The sequence below is a fragment of the Camelus dromedarius genome, chromosome 15, assembly GCF_036321535.1.
Source record: "Camelus dromedarius isolate mCamDro1 chromosome 15, mCamDro1.pat, whole genome shotgun sequence".
NCBI classification, from domain to species: Eukaryota; Metazoa; Chordata; class Mammalia; order Artiodactyla; family Camelidae; genus Camelus; species Camelus dromedarius.
Genome location: NC_087450.1, coordinates 41,547,246 through 41,567,578, shown reverse-complemented (window position 1 = coordinate 41,567,578; position 20,333 = coordinate 41,547,246). Strand labels below are relative to the sequence as shown.

Genomic DNA, 20,333 nt, shown 5'->3' with positions numbered 1-20,333 from the left:
AAGAAAGTACGAGCCAATATGAATATATACATAAATGCAAGAATAAATTCAAAATGTGATGAAGAATGAGATACTTAGACGGTTTCAAAATACATCCCCACAAAGTATTACTTAGGGAGAAACAGTTACTTTACACTGGAGAAACTTGACAGATACCACCATAATCTAGTGAGGAAAGTTACCATTAATGGGCCATATTTCACATAATAGGATCAATGAGAAAAATGCAGTATTCTGTGCTATTCCTGTCGAAGATGCATAATGTGAATCTACTCCAGGAGCATTGTACAAAATAATTGGCATGTAATACTCAAAGTGGCAAATTCAGTTTATACAATGGAATACTACTCAGCCATAAAAAAGAATAAAATAATGCCATTTGCAGCAACATGTATAGACCTGGAAATCATTCTAAGTGAAGTAAGTCAGAAAGAGCAAGAGAAATGCCACATGATATCACTCATACGTGGAATCTTAAAAAAGAAAAAAGACTCTAATGAACTTATCTACAAAACAGAAACACTCAGACATAGTAAACAATCTTATGGTTACCAGTGGGAAAGGGAGTGAGAAGGGATAAACCGGGAGTTCGAAAGTTGCAGATAATAACTACTATATATAAAATAGAAAAACAAGTTTCTTGGGTATAGCATAGGGAACTAGATTCAGTATCTTGTAGTAACCTATAATGAAAAAATACAAAAACAAATATATGTATGTATGTATATGACTGAAACATGCTGTACACCAGAAATGGACACATTGTAAACTGACTATATTTCAATTTAACAAAAAGACTTCATAAAAAGAATAGATAAAACAATACAATATAAACAAAACACATGAAACAACTTTTGTAATAGAGATAACTAGCAAAAGCAACCATAAAGAGAATAAGCAGATTAATGGCAAAAATATTTTTAAAACAAAACTAAAAGTCTACTAACTTCATACAAAGATCTAGGTCTAATTACAAATAGTTCACCTCCAAACTGCTAGGTCTAATTATTCAGCACAAGAACCTATGTCTGTAGTTCTTTTCCTAGTTTGTTCAGTGGTTTTGCAGGTAAGGGTGTTGGATATGTCAAGTGATTTTCTTTATCTGTTGAGATGATTGTGTGGCTTTTGCGCTTTATTAATATGGTGTATTGCATTGTTAATTTTCATATGTTGAAACTACTTTGCATTTCTGTGAATTCCCGTTCATTCATGGTGTATGATTCTTTTATATGTTGGTGGATTCATTTTGCTAATATTTTGTTGAGTTTTTTTTTTTTTTGCATCTATATTCATATGGGATATTGGTCTGTAGTTCTGTGATACATTTGTTTAGTTTTGGTATCAGGGTAATTCTGGCTTCATAGAATGAGTACAGAAGTGTTCCCTACTCAGAATTTTTTGGGAAGAGTTTGTGGATGATTGGTGCCAATTCTATCCTCAAATGTTTGGCAGACATCACCAGTGAAGCCATCTCTGCCTGGGCCTTTGTAGAAAGTTTTGTTTGTTTAATTTAATTGCTTGTTATCTGTCTAATCAGATTTTCTATTTCCTCCTGAGTCATGTTCAGTGGTTTGTGTTTTTATAGAAATTAGCCCACTTCATTTAGGTTATCTAATTTGTTGGTATACAATTATTTATAATATTCCCTATGATCCTTATTTCTGTAAAATCAATAGTAATGTCCCTCTCTTTCTTTCCTGATTTTAGTAATTTGAGTCTTTTTTTTTTTTCTTGGTCCAGGTAAAGCTTTGTCAATTTTGTTGCAATGTCAAAGAATCAGTTTTTGGTTTTGTTGCTTTTCTCTATTTTATTTATTTCCTCTCCAAACTTTATTTCCTTCCTTTTGCTTGCTTCATGTTTAGTTTGCAGTTCTTTTTCTAGTTTCTTAAGATGAAAGGATAGGTTATTGATCTGAGATAGTCCTTCTTCTTTTAATATAGGCATTTAGAGCTATAAATTTCCCTCTAAGAACTTCATTTGCTGTATCCAATAAGTTTGGGGATTATAAGTTTTCATTTTCATTCATCTCAATGTATTTTCTAAGTTCTCTTGTGATTTCTTCTTTGATCGATTGACTAAGAGTATGTTTTTTAATTTCCACAAGACAGGAATATCCCAAATTTCCTTCTGTTATGGATTCTAACTGCATTCCAGTATATCTGGAGAAAATACTTTCTATGATTTCAATCCTTTCAAATTTATTGAAAATTATTTCATGGCCTAACAGATATTCTATCCTGGGAATGCTACACATGCACCAGACAAGAACATGTACTCTGCTGTTGTTGGATGGTGTATTCTAGATATAGGTTAAGTCTAATATGTATATAGTGTTGCTCAAGTCTTCTATTTCATTGTTGAATTCTGTTTAGTTGTTTCCTATGATTTTATACCAATCACCCAACTCCCTGTGTAAGATTTTTTTTCTTCTTAAAATAGCTTGAGAGACTTATTTTTGTTACTCATCAATAATGAATTAATTAAATATATTAAGGCACATGCCTAAGATTGAATTCACTAAGGCCATTAAAATGATAATTCTGGAAAAATTAAGACAGGGGAAAAAAGGCACAATGTATCCTTAATGAAGTAGATACACTATAAATAAGATATACTGTTTGATTCCAGGTTTGTTAAAATCAAAAAGACTGGAAAGAAATCTTCAAAAATCAAGAATGATTTGCTAGGGGTAAATGAGGGAATAATGTCCTAACTTGCCTTCTTGATTCTCATCTTGTCCAGGAGTAGTAAGTACAGAGTAGCAGCAAGGCTTTAAAACTAGGCTGTGTAGTACAGAATTCCAGTTCTGCCCTTGACTAAGGTGTGTGACTTTGGTACACAATTTTCTAGGCAGGGTCTAACAACAGTACCTATGTCAAAGGGCTGTTATGAGGATTAAATGAGCTAATACATTTTAAGCTTTTACTAATAGTGCCTACCACATGAGTGTTTAATAAACGTTAAATTTATAATCTATTCCTCATAACACAGCCACCATGATCTTTTTAAAATGTAAAAGGTCACTCCCTTATTAAAGCCGTCCACTGGATTCTTGTCTTACTTAGAAAACAACAACAAAAACTAAGCTCTTTACCCCAATTAGAAATTCCTGCTTGATCTGGCACCTGCTTAACACCTAGATCTCTTCATTTCTTCCCCTCAAACACAAAGCTCCAGACATACTGCCTGCTTTCAGATCTGAAAACATCCTTGCTTGTTTTACTTAGGTATTTGCATTATTTATTCTGCCTAGAAAAAAACTTTACAAAAGGACTTCGGTCATTTGGAAGTCAAGTTTAAACCTTTATAGCTTTTTCTGACTATCACTCTAAATTAGCGACCCAGTTAATCTCTATACCATTAGCCTATTTTCTAAGTTACACTACTTATCAATATATTTATAAAACTTCCTTCTCCCTACTTGTCTCTCCTTACTAGAATATAATTTTCATGAGATCAGTACCATACACGCACATGCGCCATATTCACTTTTTGCCCAATGAATTCTATATCCATGTTTTATTTTCCGTTTTCTAAAATAAAATTAATCTCATAGAATGTAAGACGTATTTTAGGAATTACAACATGGTACTCTGTAGTTGGTCTGAGTTCAAATTCAGTTATTACGGCAAAATAGATGTGTATCTCTGGGCAAGTTTCTTTTCTTGGGGGGTAGGTAATTAGGCTTGCTTACTTACTTATTTATTCTTAGAGACGGTACTGGGGATTGAACCCAGGAACTTGTGCATGCTAAGCATATGCTCTAACCTTGAGCTATATCCTCGCCCTATAGGCAATTTTCTTTATCGTTTCCTCACTTGAAAAATGGGAAAGCTGTTTCATAAGGTATTGCAAAAACTAAGTACCAAAACATAGGTAAAAGCGCTTCAGGACTCAAAGAAATTTTCCTAACATTACAAACAACCCCTACTTGCTCCTTGACAAGGACCTCGAGGCTCAGCTGCATTTCCAGACCGCGTAAAGCTCAAAAGAGTCCCTCTAGCCGCCGCCTTCGCCTCTATAGAACGCAGGGGCAGCCGGGAAGGGGGCGCGGGACCCGGAGGTTAGTGCACGCACTTCCGCCCCTGCGTCGTTCGCAGCCAATCGGCCTCTGATTCCCCACCCCTTCCGCTCTAAGGAAGAACCAGCTCCCAGAGCATCTTCCGGCGGGAGCCGTGCAGCTCCTTACCATGGTGAGTTGGCCAGGGGCGTGAGGGTTTCTCTCGTTGTGATTCCTCTTACGCTCTCTCGTCCTGAAGCGGCCTTGTAGTGCCTCCGCTTCGCAGACGAGGGGTCTCTGGAGTTATGCTTGGGCTCCCCGGGAGGAGCGGCTGGTGTCTGAGAGAGACTCCTCAGAGCTCTGGTGCCCCCTCGCTCCCTCACCCGGTTCCTTTGCGGCTCGGGACCCCAGCCCCGCTGCAGGCCAAGCTTTCGACCCTGGGCGAGTTTATGCCTCTTCCCTGCCGTGATATTTTCGATATAGAAATAAAAGTCTTTGCTGGTCTGAGCGACTGCTACACCAACATAATATCTGAAAAAAAAACTCCACAACAACGACCGTAATAGTGATGCTTACAGCATTGACAACGCTGGCGTAAATGAAGAGGGTGATGAGTTAGGGTATTGAGGCTGACGCCCCACTTTCCAGCTTGGCTTTGTTGAGTGCAGATAGCCGGGCACGGCAGCAGCTTTCAGAAGGCCAGAGACTGGTGAAAGTCAAGGTGTTAATAGAGCCTCTTATTGCAGGTTTTTTGTGCATTTGCAGATCCCAGTATACTTTATGGTTTGGGGGAATATGGTGTTTAATCTAAATTTTGTCAGAAGAATTAGTCACTTTATGCCTTTAGAAATAAATTGTATAGCTCTCTGACTTTTACTTAAAGATAAGCAGTTGAGTGTGATTTCAGTGTCAAAAGAGGTACAAACCGTTTTATCAGAAAAATTCATGAATTTGTTATTGATAGCTCGTGTATGAGAAAAGGACCACGTTTCTGTGCCTAAGCACTGTCACTCTATTAAGTTTTTCCTTGAGTGGATATGGTCGAAAAAATGTCTTATTCACATACGTTTTAAATCTTTTGTAAATTTTCTGTAATCTTTACATACAAAGTGAGTGAAAGTTTACTTTTTTGGGCTGACCAAATAGCCTCTAGCTATGTTCTCCTTCAAAACATTCACCACTGTGTAGCCAAAGTTCAGTTTCTAAAATTTTGCCATGGTACTTCCTTGCCTAAAGTCTTTCCATTTTTTTTCTGTAGTCCTCAAAGTAAAGTCCTATTTAGTATGGCATACAAAGACGTTTGTAGTCAAACTTCTTACCTTTACAGCCTTCCACGTGCATACATATATCCGTATCCCAGCTACAGTGAACAGTTTGTAGGTCGTGCTGTAAGAATTAGACCTTTGCACCTAATATATGCTGTTCTACCTGCCAAAATCGTTCTCCTTCCACCCTTTGTCCTTATTAATATAACTGTGACATGCCCTGTAGTCTCTTTCATGAGCCTTTCTGCCATGTCTCAAGAGCCTATTAGGTGCCGCCTTTATGTTCCTGTAGGGTGATTTTTACCAATAACTGGAGTCTTACCAGACTGCTAAAATATGTATTTACTTGCTTGTCTTTCTCACTTCCTAGTCTGTAAGTTCTTTGAGAGAAGGACCTGTTCATTCACTAGTATTCCCAGAACCTTTGGTATAGTACTTGGCCCAGAGGAAGTTTTCAATAAATATCTGTTTTATAAAACACTGAATATGTAACTGTGACACTAAATTTTTACACTTGAAACATTAGTAATAAGGGAAATAGTGGCCATTAAGGTTTCTTTTTAAAGCTTTGAGAAAGAAAGGTTTCATGAGTCACCCAGTATATGTTATTTATTAAGAACATTCTATGTGCAATGCATAGTGCTATCTTGGAAAATGTAAAGGAAATAGAGCCCTTGTCATCAGTGAAGTTACTGAAAAGTTAACTTACCATGCAAGGTGATGAAATGAAGGCTATTCTACTGTTAATTATAAAGCAAGTGGCATAAAAAACACTGTAGTTTGGAATAATCTAGTAAGGCTTCATATAGGTGGTTAACCAAAAACTGAGTACTTTATCCCTTACTCCAGTGCTTTCAGTCTGCTACTCATTATTCTCATTTGGATGAGGAAACAGAGGTCAAGTAACTTGCTAAGTGCTGTAGGGTATTACAGCTTGGATTAGACAGGCCTGGCCTTTTCGCTCTAGAGTGGTATAATCATGAGACATGGATTACAACAGTTTAGTTGAATTTGAGGATTCCTATCTGGAGCAAGAGAAAAAATGGGAAAGAAACTGATGCTAAGTTGAATTCCAGGTTGTAAAGTTGGGAGTTTATCCTGATAACCATGGAGAGCCAATGTAATTTTGGAAAGAGGGACATGAACGTTAGGATTTTTGTGTTTTTTCCCCCCTCAGTATCACAGTGGCGTCAGATATGGTCCTTGGCCTTTTAGAAACCTTACCGATTGTCTTCACCTAAAACTTGAAGTAACTTAAAATTTAAACTGGGCTGAAGTTAGAAGATATGCAAGGATACAGTATTAGGCATAATTTATCTTTGGGGCCAAAATATCCCACACATAATACTTTAAACCTAAAGTATATTTGTTAACATTAGCAATTTGTTCACATCTCAAAGGAAAATAGCGTATTGTTCCTTTTCAACTGAATTGGCTGAGCACAGCCTTAGGGTTACACACATACACTGGTCTTTATTTGGATATCAAAATTAGTAACACCTTTTTCTGATGCTTTATTTTTATAATTTAAAGTATTTTTTACTTTAATTTTTTATCGTGGAACGTTTCAAACATATGCAAAAGTAGAGGGAATATAATATAATGAGCCCCCATGTAGCCAACAGTTGGCCTCAACAATTATCAACATTTTGCTGTTTTTCTTATGCCAGATTTCTGGTGCTCACCTTATTTTCTGCCTTTCCTGAGTCTCAACATAATACAACTAATGACATGTCAAACTTGAAGAAGTGGAATATACCATTTTATAACTACAAAGATGTTTCTAGGTGCTAACTAAAAGAAAATCATACCTCTGCTTGAATTGGATCTGAGAGGTTTTTCACATTCTTAATTTGTTGAAACCCAGTTCCACTGCTGTCTGTGGAGCTTCAGTGTTTAGTCAAATTGGCCAACGTTAGTGGGATGGAAATATAATATGATTATTATGGTAATTATGGCCTTTTCCATCTAGGAAAGTATTTTGTTAAAATTAAAATCCAAGTGTTTAAATATATGGGACTTAGCAATCAAATTATTAAGTATGACCAATTGAAAATTGTGAAGAGTTTTTTCCCCTAGACAAGGTTACTTTGATTTTGGAATAACAAAAGTTTTCTAAAAGAAAAATTTTTAAAAATAATAATAAATAAATTAAAAGTTTAAAAAAATAAATAATTGAAAAAAAATTTTTTTAAGTTTTCACTATGTCTTCCCAGGTTTTTTTTTTTCTTTTTGGTAGGATATTGTGTTCCTATCTTGAAAGTATATAGTAAAGTTGATCAGTGTTTTCCTTTACAGCTTCTTGGTTTTATGTCCTATTAGGAAAAAACTTCTCCAGATTATACATACATTATCCATACATTTCTTCAAGTACTCTATAGTTTTATATTTTAATTTTAAAATAATAAAAAAAAAGAGTAAAAGGTATGGTAAGGATCCAACTGTACATTTTTCCAAATAGCATTTATAGAATAACTCATATTTTTCCCACTGATTTTGGGTACTACCTCTTCACAGGCTAATTTCCTATGTTTGCTTGAGTTCTGCTTTATGTTAGGGCTTTACTACATGGTTTCCTAAACTTGGGTGGTAAATCCCACTGTAGTCTCTTTCACTGGTAACCCCACTGCCTGCCCTTCTGCTAGCACCATGCTATGTACTAGCAGGGACCATGAAAGCTAGCTAAGATGCCTTATACTTTGCCCAAGAGAGAAACTCAGAGGTTTTACGGTGGTGATAGTTGCCAAGCCTTTCATATATAAAGCTTTAATTAGGTAAATTGTAATATTTTCTTTCTGGTAGAGCTGTTTTGCTTTTCTGGTTCAAAATTGTCTAATCCATTTTAGAAAAAGAGTTTGGTCTGAAGCTAAAATGCCTGGGTTTGAATTCCTGCTCATTACTTGCATTTACTAAAAATTGTTCTTACCTCATAGACTATTGTGAGTCTTAAATAGATAAATACATGTAAAGCTTGGCATATTTAAAGCATTCAGTAAATGCTAGTTCTTAGTACTGTATCATATCACAGGAACTATGAAGAGGATTAGACACTTTCATGCTGACCTGTGTATTTTTTGTCTGTTTTAAAGGGGACAATTCATCTCTTCAGAAAACCACAAAGATCTTTTTTTGGCAAGTTATTACAGGAATTTAGACTGGTAGCAGCTGACCGAAGGGTAAGTTATTTTTATTCATTAACTCTAGTTTTAATTATTGCACAAACAATATTATAACATTGAAAAAAGGTGATTTTTAAGACAAATAGAAATCACTCTTGATCCCACCACACTGTTGTCATTTTTTTACATTGGGTAAGTAATTTTCTAATGTAAAATTAACACTACTTTGCTATACAGTTGTTTTGCTTGGGAGAAAACTAGACTTTAGATTTTACTCTAATTCTAGAATTTCGAAGAGAAATTGTTTAGGCATTGCCTTACATTATTAAACAAATAAAGTGCATGTGGTCTGAAATCATGTTTTCTCATTTTTAATGTTAGGCAGGAAAAATAAGTTATGCTTCAAGACTGTAAATAAAAAAATCATCTGTACCCTTTTTGGTCACCAGTGTAGACCTCATAGTTATTATTCTATTTTCTTTGTTCTCATTATTGTCTTAAACAGTAAGCTCCCTGAGGGCAGTGACTATATGTCTTTTGCTCACTTTTTAATAGAAGTATAAAATAAGCACTCAGTAAATATTTGATGGATTTTAAGTAATCCTAGCTTCAGTGGAACATAATAAGCAGTACCAATGATTGACCATGTGTTGTGATACCAAACTAAAGGCTTCTTTTCTTTTCTTTTTTTTTTAACCACTATATCCCCTGTTTCTAAAATCTTGGAATGTAGTCAGAACTCAGTAATTGAAGTATTTGGAAATATTATCATCCCTGAATTTTTTTTTATAGTTTAATGTATTTTAATAGCAAACTTACAGGAACAGCACAGAAGACAGACAACATTAAAAACACATACTTGCATGTAGGACAACTCAGTTAGAAAAGTATAGTGAATGGATGGAATCTACTGCATAATAAAAATGCTACAAACACCATTTAGTTGCCATCAATAAGAAATTTACTTGTTTTGAAAAAATCCAAATGCTGGCATTGCCCAGAAAAATTTAACAGGTTTATTTATAATTGTTATAAAGTTGAACTGCTGAAACTTGTTCACTGAAAAATTTTGACTTGCATTAATGCTTTATGTCCCTGCATTTATATTAAAAATTCACACACAAACAAAAATGGAAAAACTGCGAATACCTGGTTTTTGTCCCCTATTTTTCCACTTGCAATCATATACTTAGGTACCTTTTGACTCCATGGGAAAAAAAAATCTAATGTTCAGAACTACCAATAACAGGAAGAAGAGCTTTTTTTTTTTTTTTTTTTTTAAAGAATGAAATGTTTCCCATCATAGTGGATTCTTAAGCACGTTCTCCACATATATGGTGTGCTAGCTGGATGTTTTTTGTCGTAATTGTTACACGTTTGGCATGGATAGCACGCAGGTTGGTGTCTTCAAAAGGCTAACTAGATAGGCCTCACTTGCCTCCTGCAAAGCACCAACAGCTGAACTCTGGAAGCGCAGATCTGTTTTGAAGTCCTGATTTCCCGCACAAGACACTGAAAGGGAAGTTTGCGAATCAAAAGTTCAGTGGACTTCTGATAACGTCTAATTTCACGGGGTACCAGGCTTCTAACGATGAGGTTTCTTCACCCCCTCCAGTAGAGGGCGCACTCTTGCGAGAGGCTTTTGTAGCCAGTTGCTTCCTCTGTGCTTTACCACCGGTTGATTTGTGGGCGGTCTGCTTTTTACGCGCCATGGTATAGAGACCTCCTTACTTACCCACCTCCTCCTTTGGCTGGAGCTCGGCAAGCTAGAGGCGGCGCTCGGGTTGGAGAGCAACGGCGGCGGCTGCAAATACCTATCATCCCTGAATGTTAAACTTCAAGAGCCAGGATTGGAAACTTATCTGATTCTTGTGTGTCTAGACCATTTAGGATGATCTCTTGAGAGCTGATAGCTACAGCTTTATTATGTTGATGGAAAGCAACTATATTGCAGAAGTAATCAGAAAATTCTTTAACAGTACACTTCACTGAAGCACAGAATAGGTAGTAGGAACAAAACTGATACAGGAAGACTTGAACTGTGTAGATAATCTCTGTCATAATTTAAATCTTAAAAGATATATCTGGCTCATCTCTCTTCATTCCTACACCTGTCTTAGTTCTTGGTAATTTCATATTTCATGTGGAAGCTCCTTACCTCTCAGTTCCTTACTTCCTCACCACAGATAATCTCGCCTTCTCCCCCTCCTAACTATCCACTCCTATGATCATACCATGGACTTTATCATTTATAGTAACTATATCTTCCCATTGTCTCAATTTCAAGCATTTTACTCTTCAGTCACCATCTCTAGTCTTTCCAGTTCACCCCTCCCTTTTCCCCAACTCCAGTAATTCGTCAGTCTTACTAGGACCTCCAGTCCACTGACTCTGCCATATTTTCATTGTTTTTTGCTTCACTTATCCTCATTTGCTTATTTATCAGTTTAGACTCTGTGGTCCATCATTTTTATTTTCTTGCATATGCCTTCAACTTCTTTATCCTCCCCTTCTGTCTAACATACTTCCTTGGCAAATCCTTAACCTTATTAAGTCCTCTTTCTTTCTACTCTGTACCTGCATGCAAGCTACTGAGTGTAGCCTGAAAGAAACACACAGACATGCCAACAGGTCTCACTTTAAATTCATGGTCAAGTATGCAACTAGCACTGCCCATACTGTATCTTCCTAGTTCATTCAGTTTCCCACTTTCTTAAATAACAGTTTCAGCCATTTTCTGTCACTTCTGTCCTCAAACTTCCAAAACCTTATTCATCCTCACTCTAACCTGTTGATCTTGCTTCCTGTTTCAATAGGGTAAAAGGAATAATCAGAAGAAAACTTCTGCATCCTGTCATTAGCACACCTACCAGCACCCTGCTTCCTTCCTGTTTCTGTGAAAGAACTGTCCAATCTGCTGTCTTGAGGCCAATCCCTCCACTGTTGCCTTCTCACAGATGACATTCCTGTAACTGATCTTTCTGTCTCTTGTGTTGTTGTTTTCTTGTTAATTCATTCTCCTCTCCTTGTGTCATAATTACATGCCATATATTGCTCTCAGTTGCTGCTTCTTTCTATGCTTCCTTTTATGGCAAAACTACTTAAAATAATTGTCTCTACTCTCTTTGTTCGCTTTCTCTTCTCCCTGTCTCTGTTAAAACCAATCTGGCTCCAGTCTCCACTTATCTACAGAAACAGCTTTTACAAGGTAACTAATAACCTCTATGTTGCCAAAGTCAACAGTCATCCTCATGTCCCTTCTTATTTGACCTTCAGTGGCTTTTGTCAAAAATCAGTCGCTTCTTCCTTAAAGCACTTTATTCATTTGTATTCTGAAGTACCACTTTTGGTTTTCCTCCTACTTACTTGGCTATTATTTTTAGTCTCCTTTGCTACTTCCGTCTCATCTTTCTGACCTCTAAGTTTTGCAGTGTCCCATGACTTAGAACTCCGGCCTTTCTTGTTTATATTTATTCCATCCAGGTGACACTTTCACTACCATATGCTGATGACCCCATATTTATATCTCAGTTCCTAACTTCTTCCCTACCTCCCAATTCCTGTGTATAATGGCCTTCCCAACATTTTCACCTGGGTATCTAATGGGCATCTCAGATTTAATATGATCAAGCCTGAACTTTGACTTTCTGTCACTTCCTCATTAAATGGCTCAGGCCAGAAATCTTGGAGTGATTCTTTCCCCTCTCTTTCCTTCACCCCTCAGAACTGTTTCATAAGTAAATCTTGCTAGCTTTGTCTTCAGTATAATACCCAGAATCTGACTGTTCTAATACCTTCTTAGCACCTTTGAAGCCACCATCATTTCCCACATGGATTATTGCAGTCACATTAAAATGGTCTTTCTACTTTCCATCCTTGCCCCTATGCATTATATTCTACATGGGGAAGCAGAATGATCTTTTAAAAATGAAAGCTAAGATACTTTGCATCTCACTTGGAATAAATCCCAATTCTTTTCCTGGTATACAAGATACAACTTGATATGGCCCCAGACTCTCTCTCACCTCTCTTGTCTAGCTCTCAGCTAGGTGCTCTTCTGTCTCAGGGCATTTGCACTGTGGTTCCTGTCTTCTTTCCCAGGTATCTGCACACCTAGTACCTTTGCCTCTTTCATGTTTCTGGTCACGTCACCTCACCAAAGGAGTCTTTTATGACCACGTTGTCTAGAAGAGTAACTCTTCCAAATCTTCCATTACTGTGTTCTTAATATACTTTTTCTTCCTCGCACTTAATCACCACCTGACCTTGTATTTTTGCTTATTGTCTGTCACCCCACCTTGATTATAAGATCCCTGTTTTGTTCACTACTGTATCTTCAGTGCATAGAATAGTGTCTTTTATTAAGTACTTAAATACTTGTTGATGAATAGCTTGATTCAGAAGTAGGACAGCATGTATTTCACGCTTTATCTTCCTTTTCTGACTTGAGGAGTCCCTGTCCTAACCAGACCCATGTCCAGTCATGTTATTAATGTCCTCTCTAATAATATTAGAGTCCTTTGTCCCATTAACCTATCTTATCAATTCTCAAGTCTCCAGCATTCCTATTTCACCTGCTTCTCTGGCTTTGCTCTTGGATGCAGAGGAAGTTCCAGAACCGGGTCTACCACAAATTCATGCTGGTAATTCTTGTTCTCTTCTTTGATGATTCAATAGTACATTCCCCATGACAGCTATTTTACAGATTCTCATCTGGATTTAAGTTTCCAGTCCTACTCTACAGTATCCCTCAGTTTTAAAAAATGGCTTTGCTTCTTTCTCTTTAGAGATTTATAGGCTCTTAGCTCCGTGCTATATCACTGTCACTTCTTTCTGCCTTACAATTTCTCTGTCTCTTCAGTCACCTTAGCCTTCTCACCTTTCTCAAAGGTTGTCTTCCTTTCTAAACCTACACCTTTCATCTACATTCTAAAACTATCTTATTCCATACCACACTTGACCTTTGCAAGTACATGTTTAATTTTAACACCTCCAGATAACTGCCTTTTCACTAATTTATTTCACTTCTGCTTTCATATAAGCATAGATCTCCCTTTGTGGGGAGTGGAGTGGAACAAAAATAAAACACACTTCACTTGGTCTCTTCTTCCTTTATTTATAGAATGCCCTTCCTCCTTCTTCTGAATTCTAACTATTTTGTGGTGTATCTCAGATCCTCCCTTTTCTGTGAAACTCTAAGCCATGGTAATCTTTCCCTCTTTTGCAGTCCTGTTTTCATACAACTTATTTGGTAGATAACCAGGTACTGCCCCTTTTTCGGGGAATGGGGTGGGTAGGGTAACTTTATTTTAATATAATTTCAAACTTACAAAAAAGTTACATAATTAGTATAAGGAACTCCCATATACCCTTTACTCAGAGTCATCAGTTGCTTTACATTTGGCACCATTTGTTTGTCATTGTCTCCATACACATGTTTATAGAGACAAAATTATATTCAAATGTCAGCGTATTTTCTCAACAGAGTTTATGTGTCAGAATTTATTTTCTCTTGAATAATTCCCTTTCTAGAATTACTGTTTTAGGTTTTTATTTTATAATAATAACTGTTAATGATAATTTTCATACTTGTAGAAAATGTGGCACTTCGACTTTTTGTAAGAAGTTGTGCTTATTCCTTTGTATATCAGAGCATGAATCATAGCAACTTGTATGATCCCAGTGAAGTTTATAAGCACTGTGTAAATACGAATGATTTTCTTTTTCACAGTCCTGGAAGATACTGCTCTTTGGTGCAATAAATTTAACGTGTACTGGCTTCCTGCTTATGTGGTGTAATTCTACCAATAGTATAGGTATGTCATTATTCTTATTTTTATGGAGTTAAATATTAGTTTCACTTTTATTGTTCTGATTTTAAATAAATGTTATGTCTTCCTTTACAAAGAATATATTATTCTGAAGTATAACTTAAAAGATTTAAATGAGAGAATCTATTTGGAAAGTACCTTATAAACTGTAAAGTTTGATTCAGTTGTTAGGTGCTATCATTTAAAGTGAGCAATTATTTTTTTAAAAAAAACTTTAAGTAGATTTGAAAAAGTGAGATTTAAAAACATTTTTTAAATTGAGGTATAGTTGATTTACAATATTAGTTTTTGATGTACAGCATAATGATTTAAAATTTTTTATAGATTATACTCCATTAAAAATTATTGCAAAATAATGGTGATATTCCCTGTGCTGTACAATACATCCTTGTTGCTTACCTATTTTATACATAGTAGTTCATATATATTATCTCATACCCCTATCTTGCTTTTCTCCCCTTCCCTCTCCCTACTGGTAACCACTAGTTTGTTTTCTATACCTGTTAGTCTGTTTCTGTTTAGCTATATACATTCTTTTGTTTTATTTTTTAGATTCCACATACAAGTGATATCATATAGAATTTGTCTTTCTCTGACTTATTTCACTAGGAATAATGTTCTCTAGGTCCATCCATGTTTCTGTAAATGGCAGAATTTCATTTATGGCTGAGTAATATTCCATTGTGTGTGTGTGTGTGTGTGTGTGTGTGTGTCTGTGTGTGTGTGTACACTATGTCTTTATCCATTTGTCTGTTGATGGACACTTGGGTTGCTTCCGTATCTTGGCTATTGTAAATTGTGCTGTTAAGAACATTGGAGTGCATGTTTCTTTTCATGAGATTTCTTTTTAGTGTGATAGATAAGTACTTTAGTTTATGTAGTGTATAAATAAGATTTTGAGATTTATTGGATTTTCCTTGAAAAGAGAAATCTGGAATATTTTCTTGTGTCTTGACCTCTTTTGTTTTTATGTACAATTATTTTCATCCTGTTGTTTAAGGAATTCATTTAAAATAGTATTCATGACAGAAGAAGGCAAAAAATTGGTCACAGGGCTTTTGAGCATATGCTGCTTCATTTTTCCTAATGAAAAAATTAGGTTCTAAATTAAGCTTTTGTATATATATAGATAATACATATAATATATATGTAGCTAACCAACTTAGCTACATATATTAATCAAATCAAATTTACTAGATAATTGCCAAAATATGAGATTAATCAGTGACTCATGATTTTTTTTTGATGTTGGATACCTCTGGTATGAACAATTATGGTAATTTATTCCCTAACAATGGATTCAGTAACATTTTAACCAAACATTTTTGTTGTTTTGCAGCTTTAACTGCATATACTTACCTGACCATTTTTGATCTTTTTAGGTAAGTATTAAAAACTCTCCTTAATATTTTGAGGCTAATAAGGAATTTGTTGCACTGAATTTATGAAATTTTCTTTACTTAAAGGAAATGAGTAAGATGATCAACATGGATCTTACATACAAATAATAATTAGGAGATATTCCAGAAGAAAATGTCCCATTTATATAGCAACAGAAAAGATGATACCCAGACATTAGGTCAGGTGCTTCAGGTGCCTACCTGTAGATGAGTCAGCTGTGACCAGGGAGCAGGAACATGTAAGAATATACCAGTTCCCACTGTAACCATAGATGGGAAAAGAAATGAGGGGCATTAATAACTGCAAAGTATGTGTGTAATTGTGAGCTAGTGAGACAACCTCTTAGCTCTGCTTTGTGGGACTTTTCATATTTCCATATAAAGGTTGCAAAATGCTTAGATGATGATATCTCCAAGATCTGTGCCATAGAAGTATAAGAATGTCTTTTCATCAGTCATGTAACTAAATTTGCTTGATTGGCCTAAAACAAATAGTTGTTACCTGAATTCCACACTGTAGTAAGTTGTTTTAGAGTGAATCTCCACTACACTTAGAAAATGACCAAAAAAGAAAAAGAAAATGACCGTAACTTTATCCCATCTAGAATGTTATCAAGGTGTTATTATATTTAGTTTAACTTTTTTAAAAAATTAAATAAAGTTTATCAAAGTTAAATATATTACATATGTGTAGATAAAACAAATTACCCTTATTGTTACTGTGTCACTTTTTGCAGGCTCAGTTATGGAAACCACTTAGGGTGGGTAACTTATTGAGTAATGAAAGCATGTGTTTAGTTTTTATTTAACTGTCTTAATGATATATTGAAACTTCAGCTTCTCCACATGTTAAAACTACCATGTATCTGGATGCTTATTTTGATTAGATTATAAATTATTAGAGTAACTTATTGGTTTAGTCTCTGCACACACTGATAACCAGCAGCTTAAGTATTCTGAAAATTTAATTTCTTTATGTTCTCCTCTAGCTCTATTTCTAATGCTAAAATTATTTTCCTTTTTACTTAGTTTAGTAACATGTTTAATCAGTTACTGGGTAATGATGAGGAAACCTAGCCCTGCGTATTCATTTGGGTAAGTTCAAACTATTTTATTTTCTGCTAATTTTTTGCTATTAAAATAGTAGTTATACTGCACAGTAAAGAGCCAGCTGGAGTATTTCTAGAAAATAAATGCTGCCTGTTTAGTGGAATGGTGATCAAATAGAGAAAGTGGATAAAAAAAAGCACCTTCCCAGAGGAGTATAGTTAAGAAGCATGAATGTTTAAATTTAAGTCATATTAAAGTAAAATGTTCACATCAGGTTCTTTTCTATTTTATAAATGAAATATTAAAGCATTCATATTAAGCTGTATAATATTTTGGTAATCTCTTATTTCAGTTAAAGTACAAAGGATTTTCATGTAAGTTATCTTCTAGATATTAAAGTAAATGGGATATATTTAAACATTAATGCAGTGGTAGAGATGTATTTTTATCTTAAGACTGGATTTATGATAGCAATGGACTGAAAAAGATTTTGAGATTCCTGTTTCTATAGTTTTAGAAATTACTGAAAGTTGAAGGTTGGTAGGTAATCTTTATATCAGAGGATTTTTTAAAAATACATTAGAAAAAAAATGAGTTCCTTTCAGATTCAAGGAAACAACTTAAAAGAAGAATTTAATTTGGTAAAGAAACTCTTGGACCAGACTTACACTTCTTCTCCACAATACCATTATTGGGATTATATTCTTTTGCACAAAATCAGGTTTTATTGACCTAAACAGTGGTACAAAGTAAACATGAAATTTTAATGCAAAATGAAGATATTCATAAGTGTCACTGAAATTTGATAAGAGATTATTACTGTGGTGCTCACTCTTAAAGTATAGATGTTTATATATGGAAATCTGTGACTCTCAGTCAAGATTTTTGGTTGTAAGTGACAGAAATTCAGTTTAAACTAGTTTGGGGGAAAAAGTGAAGCCTTTGGTAGTTAACATAACCGACATGTGTGAAGGCTGAGGTAAACTGGCATAGGAACTTGAACACTCAAGACATTGTCTTTCTCTTACCTCTCAGGCCTGCTTTTCTCTGCACGTTAGGTTCAGTTTCTCAGACCACTTTTTTCCACTATCCTGCAGTGATAACTTCTAGCAAGACCTTGAACCCTCTCATCTTTATCCTAGAGAGGAAAGGACTCTTCCCCAAACTCTAGTTCAAAAATTATGAGAATATTATTGGTTGGTCCAGCCTGGTATGGATGTTAGTCTTTAGATCATTTACTGTGACCAGGAGACAAGGTCAAGTAAGGACATGATAGCTCCCATTTTGGCCTACTTGCTTAGAGTAAATAGGGAAAAAAGGAACAATTAAATATAATTGCAGTCAATCACATAGTGTAAAGTATCATCTATATTTAATAATTCCAAAATTCCAGTTCTCCAGCCCTGAGATTTGTCTCATTTCATAATTTAATTACCTTCTTGCCAGCTTTACATGGATGTCTAATTAATATTTTAAACTAGGCTAAAATTCTTGTTTTCTTTTCCCAAGATTGTTCCTCTGCAGTTTTTTCCATCTTAGTAAATGCACCACCACTCAGTTGCTCAAGTGAAATCTTTAATTATTTTCTCATCATCCACATTTATCCATCAGCATGTTATGGCAAGATAACCTACAAACTTGTCCAGAACCTGCCCCAGCTCCCATTTCTATCTCCACTACTACTGTCGTAAACAAGCTACCTCTGTTTCCTGCGTTAACCAGTGTCTAGCATCCCAGCTGGTCTCCTTGCCTCTGTTTTTACCCGCTATAGTCCATTCTTCATATAAAAGCCAGTGGTTTTTTTTTTTAAACCTAAATCGTGCTATCATTCTACTGCTTAAAACCATCCATTTGTTTCCTATCATACTTAGAATAAAATCCTGATTCCTTTCTCTCATTTACAAGGGCCTTATATATATAAGATTCAGACCTAGCCTACTTCTTTTTAAATTACCACTCTCACAGCCTCTATACCACACTGTCTTTTTGTAATTTGAATGTAACTCATGCTTGCTGTAGATCTTCGTACAAATTACTCTCTCTACTTGAAATGCTCATCACCTGATTTTTGTGAAGTGAGCCCATTTTGTTATTCTGATCTTAGTATCACTAAATGCTGAGTCAGTAAGTGATTGGGTCCCATTCAAAGTAGATTCTAAAACAGATCAGCTAATTAGCCCCTTGTCACATGAGACTACTGTAATAAGTTCTACTATGTAGAACTTATCAGAACTTATAAATTATTTGTTTTTCTGTTGTCTCCCCCTTTAAAATACAGATTTCATGGTAGCAGGGAGTATATTTTGTTCTGTGTTATATCCATGTGCAGTTTGATAAATTTTAACAAATGAATATACCTGTATAACTGCTTATCTAGATCACAATATACAACATCACAAGTCCCCCCCAAAGCCTCTCTTAATGACTTAATGTTGAATCAGAGTGAAACCCTGACAAAAGTAACTAGTATTTCTGATTGCTGTCATTGCAGATGATTGTTGCCTGTTTTTGAAGTCATATAAATGGGATTACAGTATATTACCCTCATTTAACAGTAGTTCATTTTTGTTCATTGCTCTAATGTGTCCATTATGTGAATATACCAAAATCTGTTTATATGTTCAGCTATTGAAAGGAATTTAGGTTATTTTCAGCTTTCAACTATTATAAATAAAATTATTTAATGAACATTCTTGTACATGTCTTTTGGTATACATGTGTACTTATTTATATTGGGCACATGTCTTTGAGAGTAATTACTCAGTCATAGGATTTGCATATGTTCGTCATTAGAAGATAATACCAAACAGTTTTCCAGGGTGGGTTTACCAGTTTACATTCCCACTAGAATCAGAGTTCTAATTGCTTCATGTCCTTACTAATAGTTGGTACTGTCTCTCTTTTTTTTAAGCCATTTTAGGGTAAACAGTGATATCTCATTGTGGGTTTAAGTTATTTTCTTGATGAATATTTGAACACTTTCCCTATGTTTATTGACCATTCAGATTACTTCTTTTGTCAAATGCTTGTTAAAATGTTTTATCCATTTTTAGGTTGGGTTCCCTTTTTTTTTTCTTATTGATATATAGAACTTCTTTATATAGAAGTATCTTCTCTCACTCCCATTTCTCTTTCATTCTCTTAAAGGTATCTTCTGATGAATGAAATGTTTTTAATTTCAATGATAAATTCAGTTTATCAGTCTTGTTCTTTATGGTTAGTACTTTTTGTGTACTTGTCAAGAAATCTTTGCCAGCTTCAAGGTCATAGAGATACTCTACTTTGTTATTAGAAATCTTACTGTTTGACCTTTCACATTTAGGCTTACAGTCAAACTAGAATTGATTTTTGTATATGGGTTGTGTATGGGCTGAGGTAGAGGTCAAGGTAGAGGTCAACATTTGTTTCTGTATAGCTTTGTTTGATAAAACATTTATTGAAAAAAATTCATCCTTTTTCTACTATTATGTGCTACCTTTTTCATAAATCAAGTGACTATGTGTAACTTTGTTTCTGGACTATATTTTCTCTTCAATTGGTGTATTTGTGTATCCTTGCTAATAAGTATTATACTGTGTTAATTACTGTAGTTTTGAAATCCTGAGATCTGGTAGTGTAAATCTTTCAGCTTTGTTCTCCTTCAGATTGTCTTTGCTTTTTTAAACCTT

At 35.0% G+C, this 20,333-nt stretch overlaps 1 protein-coding gene across 6 annotated transcripts in view; it reads left to right on the top strand.

Moving 5' to 3' along the window:
• Positions 1-4,142: 4,142 nt before the first annotated feature.
• Positions 4,143-20,333, top strand: part of SLC30A6 (solute carrier family 30 member 6) — a 62,995-nt gene continuing 46,804 nt past the window's right edge. For all 6 annotated transcript variants that reach the window (XM_064494624.1, XM_064494623.1, XM_064494622.1 and 3 more), the window contains exons 1-5: positions 4,143-4,193; positions 8,355-8,441; positions 14,116-14,200; positions 15,555-15,597; positions 16,645-16,710. In XM_064494624.1, coding sequence (XP_064350694.1) covers positions 4,191-4,193; positions 8,355-8,441; positions 14,116-14,200; positions 15,555-15,597; positions 16,645-16,710 — 284 coding nt within the window. In that variant the 5' untranslated portion in view covers positions 4,143-4,190. The remainder of the gene's footprint in view (positions 4,194-8,354; positions 8,442-14,115; positions 14,201-15,554; positions 15,598-16,644; positions 16,711-20,333) is intronic.